The sequence below is a fragment of the Schistocerca serialis genome, chromosome 4 (genome assembly GCF_023864345.2).
Source record: "Schistocerca serialis cubense isolate TAMUIC-IGC-003099 chromosome 4, iqSchSeri2.2, whole genome shotgun sequence".
Lineage (NCBI taxonomy): Eukaryota > Metazoa > Arthropoda > Insecta > Orthoptera > Acrididae > Schistocerca > Schistocerca serialis.
In genome coordinates, this window is record NC_064641.1 from 207,956,965 (window position 1) to 207,973,291 (window position 16,327).

The 16,327-nt window shown below is 42.5% G+C and overlaps 1 protein-coding gene across 2 annotated transcripts in view; it reads right to left on the bottom strand.

Annotated features, from left to right (window-relative positions):
* LOC126475492 (uncharacterized) overlaps positions 1-15,140 on the bottom strand; it is a 206,276-nt gene extending 191,136 nt beyond the window's left edge. For both annotated transcript variants that reach the window (XM_050103397.1, XM_050103398.1), the window contains exon 1: positions 15,020-15,140. In XM_050103397.1, the coding sequence (XP_049959354.1) occupies positions 15,020-15,130 (111 nt within the window). In that variant the 5' untranslated portion in view covers positions 15,131-15,140. The remainder of the gene's footprint in view (positions 1-15,019) is intronic.
* Positions 15,141-16,327: the final 1,187 nt, after the last annotated feature.

Consider the following 16,327-nt stretch of genomic DNA (forward strand, 5'->3'; position numbering starts at 1 on the left):
AGATGTTTAATCATCTGGCTGTGGATGCGATCAGGACCAGGAGTTGTATCAGAGCAATGTGCAAGGGCACTGATGAGGAGCTCCCACTTGGTAAGTGGGGTGTTATAGGATTCACTGCAGTGTGTAGTGAATGAGAGAACATTCCCTTCCAGCAGCCATTTAAGTGTGCTAAAGGCAGGGGGCAATTCTCGAAGGCAAGGCGCTCGGCAATCGCGCTCGGCAAGGCGCTCGGCAATCACGTTTGCGTTAGTGCATAACTCACCATTTATGGTAATACTGGGGACAGCTGTCGGGGCCTGGTACCCGAAAAGACGTTTGATGTTTACGCAGACTTGATAAGGTGACATGTGGCACCCAATGGTGGAGTCGTATCTCTCCTAACACTCCCCCTTCCATTGTTTGATAAGGTAGCAAACATGGGCTCGGAGCCGTTTAAAGGCTATGAGGTGCTCAAGGGAAGGGTGCTGCTTATGCCGCTGAAGAGCTCACCGAAGCTCCTTAATTGCTTCAGTGACTTCCAGTGACCACCAAGGGACTCCCTTATGCCTCGGGCACCCTGAAGAGCGAGGGATCGTGTTTTCTACCACAGAAACAATTGTGCTAGTCACCTGCTCAACCATCACATCGATGTTACCATGTGGGGGAGATTCAGTGGTGACAGCAGAGGTGAAAGTTCCCCAATCCGTCTTGTGTAAAGCTCATCTGGACAGGCGTCCATGTGCCTGACACTGTGACGCTGACAGGAAGATGGGGAAGTGGTCACAACCACACAGGTCGTCACGTGCTCTCCAGTGGATAGATAGAAGTCCTGGGTTGCAAATTGATAAATGAATGGCCGAGTAACTACCATGAGCCACACTGAAATGTGTGGTGCCCCCAGTATTTAAGAGGCAGATATCAAATTACGACAGCAAAGTTTCAACATTTCTGCCTCGGCCTGTAAGCATGGTACCATCCCTCAAGGGGTTATGGGCATTAAAATCTCCTAGAAGTGTGAAAGATTTAGGGAGTTGATCAATCAGTGCAGCTAATACATTCAGGGGTTCTGCACCATCTGGAGGAAGATATATATTGCAGACAGTTATTTTCTGCGTCTTCCTTATTCTGACAGCCACAGCTTCAAGAGGGGTATGAAGGGGCACATGTTCACTATAGACCGAGTTTAGGACATAAACGTGAACTCCACCTGACACTCACTCAGTTATAGTCACTACTGTTCCTGTAATATCCCTTATAGCCGGGGGGGAGGGGGGGGGGGGTCCGCATTGCTGAGAACCAGGTTTTCTGGAGGGCAATGCAGATAGCAGGTGTAAAGCTTAACAGTTGCCATAGCTCAGCCAGGCGGTGGAAAAAAACCGCCACAATTCCACTGGAGGATGACATTATGAGACTGGGAAGGCATGGAACATTCAATGAGGCAGTTTACGCCTGAGAGTCACCTGCTGCCACCGATTTATTGCCTGAGCAGTCCATATCCATTGTGTCTGAGGGTCTGGCGAGATCTAGGTCCTCAGCGGACGCAAAAATCTCCACCCCATCCTCAGCCACAGGACTTTTAGGTAGCGGTGGTGTGGGTGCCACTGCAATTTCCTTGGTCTTAGGTGTTTTCTTTTTGGATTTCTCTAGCTGCTCCTTGGGTTTCCCTGGCTGGGAGGACTTCACTGGCTCAGTCTCCGGGTCTGACGATGAGCGTGAAGCTCTATGACCAGCTGCTTCTGGGCTCTTCAGCCACTGGTGGGTGTTGTCTTTCCCACTAGAAGAAACCTGGGAAGGGAGTGACCCAATGGACCCCTTCCTAGTGAAAGAAGCCAAAGAAGACTTATGCTTCTCAGGCGTAGAAATGGGGATGGATGCCCACGATGGTTGGGAGGGGGGGGGGGGGGGGGTGTTGCTCTGGGAAGTAGGTGGTGCACAAGCAACAAGGAGGGAAATGCCCCCCCACCATCAAGGGGGCAAGTGTAGTCTTCTGGCTCTGAGAGGTGACCTCGGTTGGCAGAGCTGATGGTGCTAGAACTATTGTAGTGGCTGCGTAAGATGAAGTCATACACACAGGATGCAGGCGTTCAAATTTTATCTTTACCTTAGTGTAGGTCAGTCTGTCCAGGGTCTTGTACTCCATGATTTTTCTTTCTGGAGAATCCTGCAGTCAGGCAAGCAAGGCGAATGGTGCTCTCCACAGTTGATACAGATGGGAGGCGGGGCACATGGAGTACTGGGATGTGATGGGCGTTCGCAATCTAGGGATGTGACACTGGAAGAATAGTGGGAAGACATATGGCCAAACTTCCAGCACTTAAAGCACTGCATCGGGGGAGAGATATAGGGCTTTACAACACACCAGTAGACCATCACCTTGACCTTCTCGGGCAATGTATCACCCTCAAAGTCCAAGATGAAGGCCCCAGTGGCAACCTGATTGTCCTTCGGAACCCAGAGGACACACGCCAGACGAAATGTACACCTCGTCTCTCTAAATTGGCGTGTAACTCATCGTCAGACTGCGAAAGAAGGTCTCTGTGAAATATGATACCCTGGACCATATTTAAGCTCTTATGGGACATGATGGCTACAGAATTATCCCCCAGCTTGTCAAAAGCGAGTAACTCCCGTAACTGGGCAGAGGATGCTGTTTTGATCAAGACTGACCCAGATCTCATTTTGGACAAGCCCTCCACTTCCCCGAACTTGCCCTCTAAATGCTCAACATAAAACTGAGGCTTCATCGTCATGAAAGATTCCCCATCAGCTCTTGAACATACAAGGTACCAGGGTGAATAAGATCCGCTGCCATCCTTGTGTTTCACCACCAGCAAGAAATGACGTACTACACTTCATGGCGTGTCATCTGCCATGATGCCACCCACTCCAACCAGGGGCCCTCCAGACAGGCGCCACCCAGCCTCAGCAAGGGCCTTCAGGCAGGATGGCCATTGCCGGGAGTCCCAATGCCCCAGGGAGATGGGTATCTACTTCATGGCATACATGGGGAGTTAACAGCACAGGCATGAGCAGAGTGATCCCTGTGTGGTCAGGAGGCTACAACCAACAGGGTACATGGCGACCCCACCACAACGGACTGGCTACTGTGCTGGATAACAGGTGCAAAAAAGTCCATGGTCATCGTCGATGCAGAAATCGACACCGCATAGTGCATGGTGGAAAATGCACCCAGGAAGGTGTCCTCACCCAAGAGATGGAGAATGGGCAGGATTGCAATGCGATGACGAGAAAGTGGGCTAAAGATCTCAATGCACGATCGACACTATGCACCTTGTAAGGCGCCCTTCAGTAATTGGCTCACTCTCTGGGAAAATTTTGAAGAATGGAGGTCAAACCCTATAGGGGACCATCACATAAAGGCCCAAACACGTGAAACTCCTTTTAGTTTCCTTGTACGACAGGCAGGAATACCTCAGGCCTATTCTAACGCCCGCACACGCAGGGAGCAATGAGGCAACGGGTCTTGCAAACTCTGTACATATCCTCAAGGGTATGATTTGAAGGTGGTGGAAAGCAAAAAGATCAGAAACAAATATACACAGTTCATTTTGTTATCCCATGTTTGTGTACCACATCACTATCGTGCAATAAATGTAATCTTTTCCTACCAGCATAGTCACTAGGTCAAGTTCTACATAGTCTCTTGATGTAGTCTAAAATTCATATGATAAACAGTCCTTAACACTAAAACAACTTAGTCTTAGCCTTGGGCTACACTACAGATTAGTATGTCAGCACTGCCATTTTAAAAATGGCTTCCTACTACGACACATTTGTTGGCTTCGTTCACTTACAATCAGTCACTTTCTAACATAACCACCATTTAAACAATGTGCAAAACAGAACAATATCATAAATATACTCGCCATTTCCACTAGACCTACATTGGCAATGTACAGCGCGATTTCAGCTACCATCCACAATAACTAAATGGTATATTGTTAAGGCACCTTCACACTGAAAGGCAACTCAACAAACTCTGTTGACAACTATTTTCCGTTCGAAGTTTGACTCAGTTTTCAAGAGTTGTTTGAAGTCTTGAGTCTGAACAAGTGGTTGAGAGAAGTTTTGTCTCGAGTTTGTAGTTTATGGTCAGTGAGTAAAAAGACTGTAGAGTTACGCAACTTGCGCATGCACCTGTACATGTACCGTGCCATCTGCTGTGTTTCTTTCTTCATCTGCTGTGTGTTTCGACAATGACAACTCACAAGTCGCCAACAGATCGAACAATTCTGTTTTTGTTAGAAACTGAAATGAGGACGCTTCTGTAGGATCCTTCTGATTCTGCACATAAAGACAGATAGAAAAGCAAAGATTTGTTGAAAGAAGTTTCGGATAAAAATGGTGTGCCCCTTGTGAAGTGTGAAACGAAATGGACAAACATGAAAACAGTACAACCGTGAGCATTGTCAAATGGTCAAAACTAAAAGTGGGTCTGGAACAACTTAAAACCACGTTCTGAAATCAATATTTTACGAGTATTTGAAGTACCTGGAAGGCGTGAACAAGTCAGGGAGAAAAATATTTACAGTCTTAAGTAAAATATCATTCACTAGGGTAACTGAAGCTGTAAGACTTTTGGTTGGAAATTTTGTAATTACAACTGTATTTTCACCGGAAATTTATTTATTTCTTTTGTCATATCTTTTGTCAACAACTGATACAAAGTAGTTTGCAGATTAATGGCTTACATTGTTAATAACTATAGCTATAAGATTTTAATTACATTTGTCTTTTCACTCAATATTTATTTATTCATATTTCTCTTGCCATTTCACTGTACCAACATCCGATACAAAGTAGATTGCAAATTCATCTGTTGTATTCCTTGCGGTTCTTTCTGTGTTGCCACCCTTTCTCTGAAGACTTATTTTGAGGAGGAATCTTCCACCTTCCATCCGAAACCCTGTCCGTTTCTCAATCTTACACGTCAAAACTGTCAGGTGGTGAGTAAACTGTGGCACTTTCTTTATTTCTTCTAAGAAAAGTGTGCAAAGACACTGTTGCTAAGACACTAATGTTGCTTTTTCAGGACTTAAGTGCATAGTTGTTCTAAGACACCGAAAGTGCCATTACATTTACATTGTACCATTAACACCCTTCCTCAGTGTTAAAAAATTCCTACAATTCTTGTAGCGCGAGATATTCGTTAATTAAACATTGTTTCCTGGCTGCGTTTCTCTTGTCATCCTGCTTATGGTTTCATCATGAACTCAAAGAGCAAAAGCATCATCTCTCACCATAACAAGTGTCAAATTTACACAGTCAGGGTCCATTTCCACAGCTTTTCTGTAGCAAAAGATAAAAACGCCGAACATGTGTTTACAAGGGTTTGAAATTGTTGTCAACATTTTTCCAACAACTGCAAGTTGACCAAACTCACAACAGTTTTATGTTTTTCTTTGTTGGAGCTGGTTTTCAGTACCTTCTAAAGACTACGAACGACATTACTCATAACTGAAGCACACAATCAGGAACATCGCAGACACCTACTGTGTGTTATGATACTGCATTTAAAGGACATTCCTTTTCAGAACAGCGCACTTGCCGTTTTGTGAATCCTCCTCAGATCTCTCTGAGTAGGTCTCATATATAAGGTGCATTCAAGTTCTAAGGCCTCCGATTTTTTTTCTAATTAACTACTCATCCGAAATCGATGAAACTGGCGTTACTTCTCGACGTAAACGCCCTGCAGACGTACTCATTTTTCACAAAGCTGACGCCATGATTCCATGGCAGCTGCGAAGGCTTCTTTAAGAGTCTGTTTCGACCACTGGAAAATCGCTGAGGCAATAGCAGCACGGCTGGTGAATGTGCGGCCACGGAGAGTGTCTTTCATTGTTGGATAAAGCCAAAAGTCACTAGGAGCCAGGTCAGGTGAGCAGGGAGCATGAGGAATCACTTCAAAGCTGTTATCACGAAGAAACTGTTGCGTAACGTTAGCTCGATGTGCGGGTGCGTTGTCTTGGTGAAACAGCACACGCGCAGCCCTTCCCGAACGTTTTTGTTGCAGTGCAGGAAGGAATTTGTTCATCAAAACATTTTCGTAGGATGCACCTGTTACCGTAGTGCCCTTTGGAACGCAATGGGTAAGGATTATGTCCTCGCTGTCCCAGAACATGGACACCATCAATTTTTCAGCACTGGCGGTTACCCGAAATTTTTTTGGTGGCGGTGAATCTGTGTGCTTCCATTGAGCTGACTGGCGCTTTGTTTCTGGATTGAAAAATGGCATCCACGTCTCATCCATTTTCACAACCGACGAAAAGAAAGTCCCATTCATGCTGTCCTCGTGCGTCAACATTGCTTGGCAACATGCCACACGGGCAGCCATGTGGTCGTCCGTCAGCATTCGTGGCACCCACCTGGATGACACTTTTCGCATTTTCAGGTCGTCATGCAGGATTGCGTGCACAGAACCCACAGAAATGCCAACTCTGGAGGTGATCTGTTCAACAGTCATTCGGCGATCCCCCAAAACAATTCTCTCCACTTTCTCGATCATGTCGTCAGATCAGCTTGTGCGAGCCTGAGGTTGTTTCGGTTTGTTGTCACACGATGTTCTGCCTTCATTAAACTGTCGCACCCACGAACACACTTTCGACACATCCATAACTCCATCACCACATGTCTCCTTCAACTGTCGATCAATTTCAATTGGTTTCACACCACGCAAATTCAGAAAACGAATGATTGCACGCTGTTCAAGTAAGGAAAACGTCGCCATTTTAAGTATTTAAAACAGTTCTCATTCTCGCCGCCGACGGTAAAATTCCATCTGCCGTACGGTGCTGCCATCTCTGGGACGTATTGACGATGAACGCGGCCTCATTTTAAAACAATGCGCATGTTTCTTTCTCTTTCCAGTCCGGAGAAAAAAAATCGGAGGCCTTAGAACTTGAATGCACCTCGTACATCGTCACACAGTAAATCCTGGACTGATTCATTTCACGTAAGCTGTTTATCCGTCTGAGATGCCTCACAGCCGGTCCTGACAATATCCGGTTTTGTCGAAACGTGTGTCAGCTTAAATATGATCTCTTTCTCATCGGTACATGAAGGTCTGCTGTGGGAATTTAAAGCAATATTGCCCATAGAAAGAAATATTGTTAATATTTGTGCAGCCACTCTTTCTCAGTTGTTACTTCAATTATGTCCATGTAGCTAAGAATGAACATTATTCGTCTTTTGCAACATTCAGTTGCAAAATACTTTTTCTGTTCTCAGTTACATGGTAAATACAATTAGCGAGAATCTCTACGGCATCTAACACAGCATGTAATTATTACAGCTGCAGGGCTTAGATTACTCTGCGAACGAACAGGGCTGAAACCACGCTCTAGAAGTTAACATGGTTAATTATATTTGGGCTAACAAGTAACTAGTCTTCACCCAAAAGCTGTAGAGCATTTGCTGTGACATACGTATCTGCTAAAGTGGTATTCTGGCGTGTTCGTATTTTTACTCGTTCATTCATTTATTCTTCGTGTTCCATGAACTCTAGTTTTTGAGCTTTTAAGTCTCTCTAAACTCTGTGCATTTAAATTCCATTGTTTTTCTCCTTTCTTCTTGGGTTTCGGCAACCAATTTTAATATTGAAGATTACTGTATCAAAATTAGCACTCATCTGTCTCTCATATCAAACTTTCCCATCTTCTTTATGGAAGTGTGTTGAGGAGTCTGTAGCCTTTTAGTTTTTACTCCACTTGATTGCTTTTGTGTGTGATTTTTTTCCTATGATTTTTTATGTTTGTGTAATATAATTAATGTTATGCGTGTGTCTGGTACTTGGTTGAGGTTGGCAAGATGGTCGATTTTAGAGGGGGGGGGGGGGGGGGGGGGAGAAAAGGATTAGGAATTGGAGACGGATTTTTCATTCGACTTAGTCATCGAAGATCGTCATCGGGCGTTTGTGCTTGTTGCGGGACATGTCATACCGACTTAGGGAGCGGATGAGGTCATTTCCAGATCTGGAAGAGCTCTCATAGAAGGCCCTTGCCACCTCTTGGAAACGCTCTTTTAGGAAGGGGATTTCAGCTGCGGCGAGCAGATCATTAGTGGGGAATCTCAAATCATCCCCTCATATTGCTGGTTAAAATTAGGAATATAAGAGAGGATTATTAAGTTCTAATCACAACGTAATTTATTGAACACACACCGAGTAGATTCATAAAGAAGCTGTTTTGTATTACTCTGCACTACGTTTTCTGGAGGCAAGTGACTACAATGGCGTGGTGTAAAGTAATGTCTCCGAACTTTCTGTTTTGATCTCAATATCGGTTGAGGTATTATATGTTATGCATATTACCCGGTCGAGTTTCCCCGCTTCACTGACGCATGTTGCAACCCACTGGCTCTAGAGGGCTCCGGAGCGTAGCAGGTGATAGGCAGTCCGTAACGCAACTATATCGGGAAGAAAACTGAAAGCACAATTTGGAAGAATTCGTCAACAAAGGGAGCACCCTCTCCCCCAGCATGACAATGCGATACAACACACGGGCGCTGCGACATTTGCAAAAATCCGATGCCTGGATTCACCGTCACTGATCATCCTCCACAAAGTTTGACGACAATGTTTAAAACTAAATATGTCGACATGAAGAAAAATGTAGAATTAAGAGGAGTTTGTTTTATTTCAAAAGCGTTAAGAGTTTTCATATAAATCCGGAGGTACTACTTGCCCTCTTACATCTTCTACAAATCGACAAGCAATTCGAAATAGTTCTGAATGAGTTCTTAGAATATTATTTTGAACACTTAGTTTAGAAGCCCACTCTAAGTGCAAAAGGTTGCGAGAACATACTTGACCTCTTAGCAACAAATAATCCTGAGCAAACACGGAGCATCATGACGGATACAGGGATTAGTGACCACAAGTTTGTGGTAGAGAGACAATACAGTAACATCCAAACCCACAACAATAAACGCAAAATTCATCTATTTGCAAAAGCAGATAAACATTCGCTTTTGACCTTCCCAAATGACAGTCTCCATTTCTTCCAATCTGAAGATTTAAGCATAGAACAGATGTGCTTCAAGTTCAAAGAAATAGAATCGACAGCTATTGAGACATACCAAATAAATTAATAACAGCTGAACTGATCCCCCACGGTACACTAAAAAGATCAGAACAGTGTCGGAGAAAAAACTTACAGCATACCAAATTTAAAAGAAAACAAAACACTCGAGATTGGCGAAGTTTTGCAGAAGCTCGAAATGTAGCGCTAACTTCAGTGCGACGTGCTTTTACCACATCTACACCTCTGCAATCCAGCGTGAGGTGCATTGCAGAGGGTGTGTCCCATTGTACAAGTTATTAGGGTTTCTTCCAGTTCCATTCACATATGGAGCACGGGAAGAATGATTGATTGAATGTCTCTCTGCGTTCAGTAATTATTCTAACTTAATCCTCACGATACCTTTGTGAGCAATTCAGGGAGGATCGAAGTATATTCCTATAGGAATCATTTGAAGCTGGTTCTTGAAACTTTGTTAATAGACTTTCTCGGTGTAGTTTACGCCTATCTTTAAAAGTCTTCCAGTTCAGTTTCTTTAGTATCTCTATGCCACTCTCCAACGTATTAAACAAATCATTCGTGCTGCCCATCACTGTATACGTTCCGTATCCCCTATCAGTCCTACCTGGTGCGGATCCCACACACTTTAGCAATATTCTAGGAATGGTCACACGAGTGATTTGTAAGTGATTGAACTTCCCAGTATTCTAACAATAAGCGGAAGTCTACCACCTGCTTTACCCACAACTGAACTTAAGCGATCATTCGATTTCATATCCCTCCAAAGTGCTACACCCAGGTATTTGTGTGAGATGGACGATTCCAACAGTGGCTCATTGATGTTATGGTCATTGATACTATTTTTTCGTTTTGTGAAGTGTACAATTTTAAGTTTCTGAACACTTAGAGTAAATTGCCAATCTCTGCACCACATTGAAATCTTGTTAAGATCTGACAATATTTATGTAGCTTCTTTCATATAGTACTTCATTATAAATAACTGCATTATCTGCAAAAATCCCGATTTTACTATTGATATTGTATGGAAGGTCATTAATACACAACATGAACAGCAAGAGTTCCAACACACTTCCTTGGGGCACACCCGAAGTTAATTCTGCCTCTGACGATGACAAAGTATCAAAGATAACATGCTGTGTCCTCCCTGAAAAAAGTCCTCAATCCAGTCACAAAATTTCAGTTGATACTCCATATTATCGGACTTTTGACAATAACTGTAGCTGCGATACTGAGTCAACTGCTTTTCGGAAATCAAGACATACGACATCTAGCTGGTTACTTTCAGTATGTCATGTGAGAAAAAGTACGAGCTGGGTTTCACATGATAGATGTTTTTAAATCCATACTCGTTGGCATTCAGGAGGTCACATTCTATTCAGGATGCCTCATTATGTTTGAGCTCAGGATATGTACTAAGTATCTACAACGAATCGATGTCAAAGGTATTGGACGGTAATTTTGTGGATCACTCCACTACCCTTCTTGTAGACGAGTGTGACATGGTTCCTTCTTCCACGGATTGGGCACGGTTTTTTGTTCGAGGGATCTACGATAGATCATAGTTAGAAAAGGGGGCTAATTCAGCCGCAAATCCAGTATAGAATCTGACAGGGATTCCATCGGGGCCTGGAGCTTTGTTCAATTTTAACGATTTCATCTGTTCCTGAACACCAATGACACTAATACTAATTTCATTCATCTTTTCAATGGTACGAGGATTAAACTGGGGCAGTTCTTCTGTGTTTTCCTTTATAAAGGAACATTTGAAAACCGAATTAAGCATTTCAGCTTTTACTTTGCTACCCTCAATTTCAGTTTCTCTCACATTTGTTAGGGCCTGGACACCAACACTGGTGCCATTAACAGGTTTTACATACGATCTGAATTTATTTGGGTTTGTGAAAGATCATTTGACAATATTCTCCTTTGTTTTACATCTCTGGTTCTTTAGGAGGGTTTTTATTTATTTTTTTTTTTTTTTTGCAGTGACTGTATGCCTTGCAGGTTCCTTCCCATAATGAACTGTTCTACAGGCTACATATCCATCCAGTGCATGCTCAACTACTCTTTTAAACTTTAGGCCGAATTGTTCTACATGCTCATGGCTTATGATGAAAGTTTCAAGTTCCTCACTGAGATATGAGACTATGATTTTTTATCTAGCTAACATTTTTATCTTTCTGCTTGTTTTAGCTGACCTTTGTACTTTGGTAATTATTGTTGCCAGAACTGCGAAATGTTCACTGATACAAGTTTTGATGTGGACATCCTCAAAAAGATCAGATCTATTTGTTGCCATTACATCGAATATATTTTCGTCAGTGGACTTTTCACAACGAAACTGTCTCGAAATCTGGCAGAAAATCCAAAGAGATTCTGGTGATGACACAATCGATACTTTGACCGCACGATAACAATGGTGGTTTTACTGACGACAGTGCCGCTAAAGCAGAGTAACTAAATTGGGTTTCCGAAATTCCCTCAGAAATAAATATTCCAGAATTCGAACCAAGAACAACTGCCAAGATGAACTTAGAAGTAGACATCCTCTGTGTAGCAAAGTAGCTTAAATCAATAAAGCCAACGCCTCCAGTCCGGATTGTATACCAGTCAGGTTCCTTTTCAGAGTATGCTGATACTATAGCTCCACATTTAGCAATCATAGAACCGATCGCTCGTCGAAAGTTCCGTACCTACAGACAAATCACACCGACAAGCAAGAAAGAAAATAGATTAATCTGCCAAATTACAGACCCATATATCTAAAATGGATTTGCAGTAGATTTTGGAACATATACCATGCTCCAATATTATGAATTTTATCTCAGAGAAAACGATTTGTTGACAGTCAACACGGATTCAGAAAATACTTTTCTTGTGAAACACAACTAGCTATTTATCCTCTCAGTTCTGCGACGGAATTCGTGATTTCCTCTCAGAAAGACCACAGTTCGTAGTTGACGAAAAGCCATCAAGTAAAGCAGAAGTACTATCTGGCGTTCCCCAAGGAAGTGTTACAGCCCCTCTGCTCTTCCTGATCTGCATACAGGATTCAGGAGACAATCTGAGTGGCACTCTTAGATTGTCTGCAGATGATGCTGTCATTTACCGACTTATAAAGGCATCATACGATTATCAAAACACACTGCAAAATGATTTGGACAAGATATCTGTATGGTGCGAAAAGTAGCAATTGACTCAAAACAATGAAAAATATGAAATCACACACGTGAGTACCAAACGGAATCCGCTACATTTTGATTACACGATAAGTCACACAAATCCAAACGCTGTAAATTCAGTTAAATGCTTAGGGATTACAGTAACAAATAAGTTGGAACGATCGCATAGATGACGTTAGGGATAAAGCAAACCAAAGACTCCGATTTATTGGCAGAACAGTGATAAAATGCAACAGGTCTACTAAAGAGACTGCCTACACTACGCTTGTACTTCTGGAGGATTGCTGCGCAGTGTGCGATCCGTATTAGATAGGATCGACGGAGGACATCGAAAAAGTTGGAAGAAGGGTAACTCGTTTTGTACTATCGTGAAACAGTAGAGAGCTCCACGGATATGATACCCGAATTGCAGTGGCAATCATTAAAACAACGGGTTTTTCGCCGCGGCAAGATCTCATGAAATTTCAACCACCAACTTTCTCCTCAGTGTGTGAAAATATTTTGTTCATCATAATAGAAATCAGAGCTCCACAGAATGATTTAAGTTTTCTTTTTTCCCGCGCGCTGTTCGAGAGTGGTACAGCTGAGTAACAGCTTAAAAGTGGTTCTGTGAATCCTCTGCCAGGCACACAACTGAACTGCAAAGTAATCATATATAGATGTAGACGGTCTCTCTCTCTCTCACACACACACACACACACACACACACACACACACACACACACACACACACACACAGAGAGAGAGAGAGAGAGAGAGAGAGAGAGAGAGAGAGAGAGAGAGAGAGATGTTTGTTACTATTGCCGACGAAACCTTGTTTGGGAACTGATATGTTGGCTGCAACAGACCTCTCCTGTTGCTGGTTCTGTGAGTATAGTAGCTTCAATGACATCATTTTGCACAGCTTTAATCAGATCTGCAAATGTGCGGGATCATATTTGCAGAGTCGTGCAAATATGATCCCGCACATTTGCAGCAATATTATAATCTTAAAACAAAACGGCAAACAGTTGGTCATGCAGCTTTTATTTGAAGTTTTATATATAAAGAGGAAGAATATGTATGGGAGAAACAATTTGTCTACTGGTTTAAATGCTTGGCTATCGCAGTTAAATTTGTCTGCGAGAAAAAAACGAACACACATTTTTCGCAGCACACAATTTTCTCACTGTCCGGTTTAGCATAAAACTTCTACATTGTTGTTTACCTATGTCCATCCCAATATTTCTTACACTACTGTATAAAAATTGGATGTTACCCCTCTGACCATTCATTAGAGTAACGTGTTACAATTTGCAGAAAATAGGTCAAGAACTTTAAGACTTTAGGTAACAACTTTAAACTACGACTTGTCTTTAAAATTAGGGGTGTAGGATAGTGGAGACTTGTTTAATCGTGAGGAGTCCGCCTCCCAGTAGCTGAATGGTCAGTGTGACGGATTGTCAATCCTCTGGGCCCGGGTTTGATTCCTGGCTGGGTCGGGGAATTTTCTCCTCCCAGGGACTGGGTGTTGTGCTGTCACTATCATCATCATCATCATCGACTGCAGGTCGCCGAAGTGGCGTCAAATTGAAAGACCGGCACCCGGCGAACGGTCTGCCCGAAAGGGGGCCCTAGCCATACGATTAAATAAATAAATCGTGAGGACCGGGTGGATAAACTGTCTTCATCTGTTAGCAGTAAGTTACTCGACAGAATACTCCTTTATCCGCTATACAAAATATCTAGTAGCTCTAAAGCCTCATGACAATGACATTACTAGCAGTTCTCGATATTGTGTATAGCAGCTGTAGTCACCAAAATATTTTTAATCAACACTAACAACTTTGCTACCAGAAAATTTAATGCATCAGACTGTATTTTCGGATACAATACTTTCGGTTTTATTTTTAAGCACGAAAAACAATATTCTACATTTGTGATTTTGAGCACCGTAACACTGCGAAGCTGATTTATAAGGTCCTCAAATTGACTATTTGCTCAGAAAAACTGCAACATTATAACAGTGTCCACATTGTACTGATGGGTCATAAGGTTATAATGGTTGGACTTGACATTGTCTTGCTTCCATGTATGAATCTTACGGGATTCACGCCTAAAAGTAATGCTTGTGACGTATATTTAGTTACATCCGAGTTTCGAAATCAAAAGAGAACGAAAGTCAGTCCATTCGCCCGTAAGAGTGGGACCCAGCTTTACGTTCCTAACCATTAGTCTGTTTATCAACATTCCATACATTACGTAAGAGTGTAGAACAATCTAAAATACTGGTACACAGACCAGGATCAACATCATTCTGGAAAGTACTGGGCATTTGTTTAACGTATCACCTTTATAAGGATTATAAGCCGCGGACAGCAATTAGCTACACGTATGCCATAGAAAGTTTATGTACCTTTAACTGCCGGTTTTGGATTTTGAAATAACCATCCTCATATGGCTCTTAGCATCGTCTTGCAACATGAAAGCTTGCAGCAATCATCCGTCCATGGAATTGTAAAACTGAAGGGAACGAACTTTTTATACTGTACTTACCAGTAGCTACTGTCTTCAAGTTATAAGAAGTATAATGCTACCACAACTACGTTTCTCATAATGTACTCTATTTTGGATAAGATAGCGGTCTGTCGCCAGTTACTTCTTTCTGACGTATCATTTCGTGCACTAATTTACATTTCTCTCGGTTACAAGCTGGATGCTAGGTTTTTTCCTCCATTTTAGAAACCTCACACAAGAAAGTGATTGTTGCACCACCGAGTACAGTACGATAGAACTTCAGCACTACGATAGTGAGCCTACCTTCTGCATGCGCAGCCGCATGGGAGGTGGCTCGACCTGGCCTGCTGCAGCCACTTGCTCCTCATATTCGGCGGACGGCACCGTCACCAGGAACAACACGCCGTTCGACATGGCTCTTGCCTTGCACTATCTATACGTGTTGCACAGCGCACCGCACATCCGGCACTGCCCCACCGCCGTCAAATCTCGCCGGAGAATTTGTACTTCCGCGTAAAGAGACGCAGCACGTGTCTCTTGTTTACCATGCGCTAGTGCAAGTAAACAATGTAGGTAGTCACTAACTAATCCTCTGATTACCTTACCCTTCTGGATATCTCATCGCAAACAGCTGCCGAATCGAATATTATATTTTCATTTCCATCTGAACACATTAAGGTGCTATTGGTGCGGTCATATGTAACTAGTGAATACAAAAAAGTTACTGCGCTATTAGACGTAAATTGTGATTGAAACTAAGACGAATCAAACAGTCAGAACATTGCGAAAAAGTACAAGTCGTCTTCCCTGCCTCACATATTTGAAGATAAAAAAAATTTCATGAAACACTCCGCCCCATAAATCGGGGATCAAAAAGTGACTGGTAACAAAAAAGTATTCGCACAGTCACATTATGTTCCACAACCACCACAGTACGGATAAGGTAAAAAAATGGTATTATTACAAGACTCCATGTCCCCATTTACTTTGTATTCACTGCTAAAGTAGCCGCTATCCGAACTCACACTTATCAAGAATCTCTCACTCATAACATCTGTTGATAAGAAAAAGGAAAGAAGACTAACTGAGTTATTAAGAGACAGAGCACAGGCTGTGTTTGATACATATATAATTCAAGTCGGAGAAAGTAAGAAATGATAAAGCATAAGATCAACTAAAGTTGATTTTTCTCGCACAGTCAGTGGAGCACCTTAACATTTGTTAAATTGTACCGTTGGAGCTAGTGACAGAAATTTTAAAACTAGCCAGCCCGGTGAAAGTGCTAGCGACTAAGCTAGCCTGGTGTAACAACATATCACCAGGCCTGACAAATCCTATTCTTTCATTGTAATAGCTTAGTTTGTTTACTAAAATGTATACATTTAGGTATTTATTCTAATAATGAAATAGAAACTATGCACGAAATAAGAACCAAAAAAGAAATCAGTGTCATAGGATAAAAAGATCTTATAGTGTTCTGGTCAAAATACTCTATAACCCAATGAAACAGTGTCGCTCCTCTTTCTGGCCTGTGATGTTTGAGAACTGGAGCATACAGATTGGCGAATCATCGATTAGTGGCGTAGCAATGCATGCTTATCTTTTTTTCTC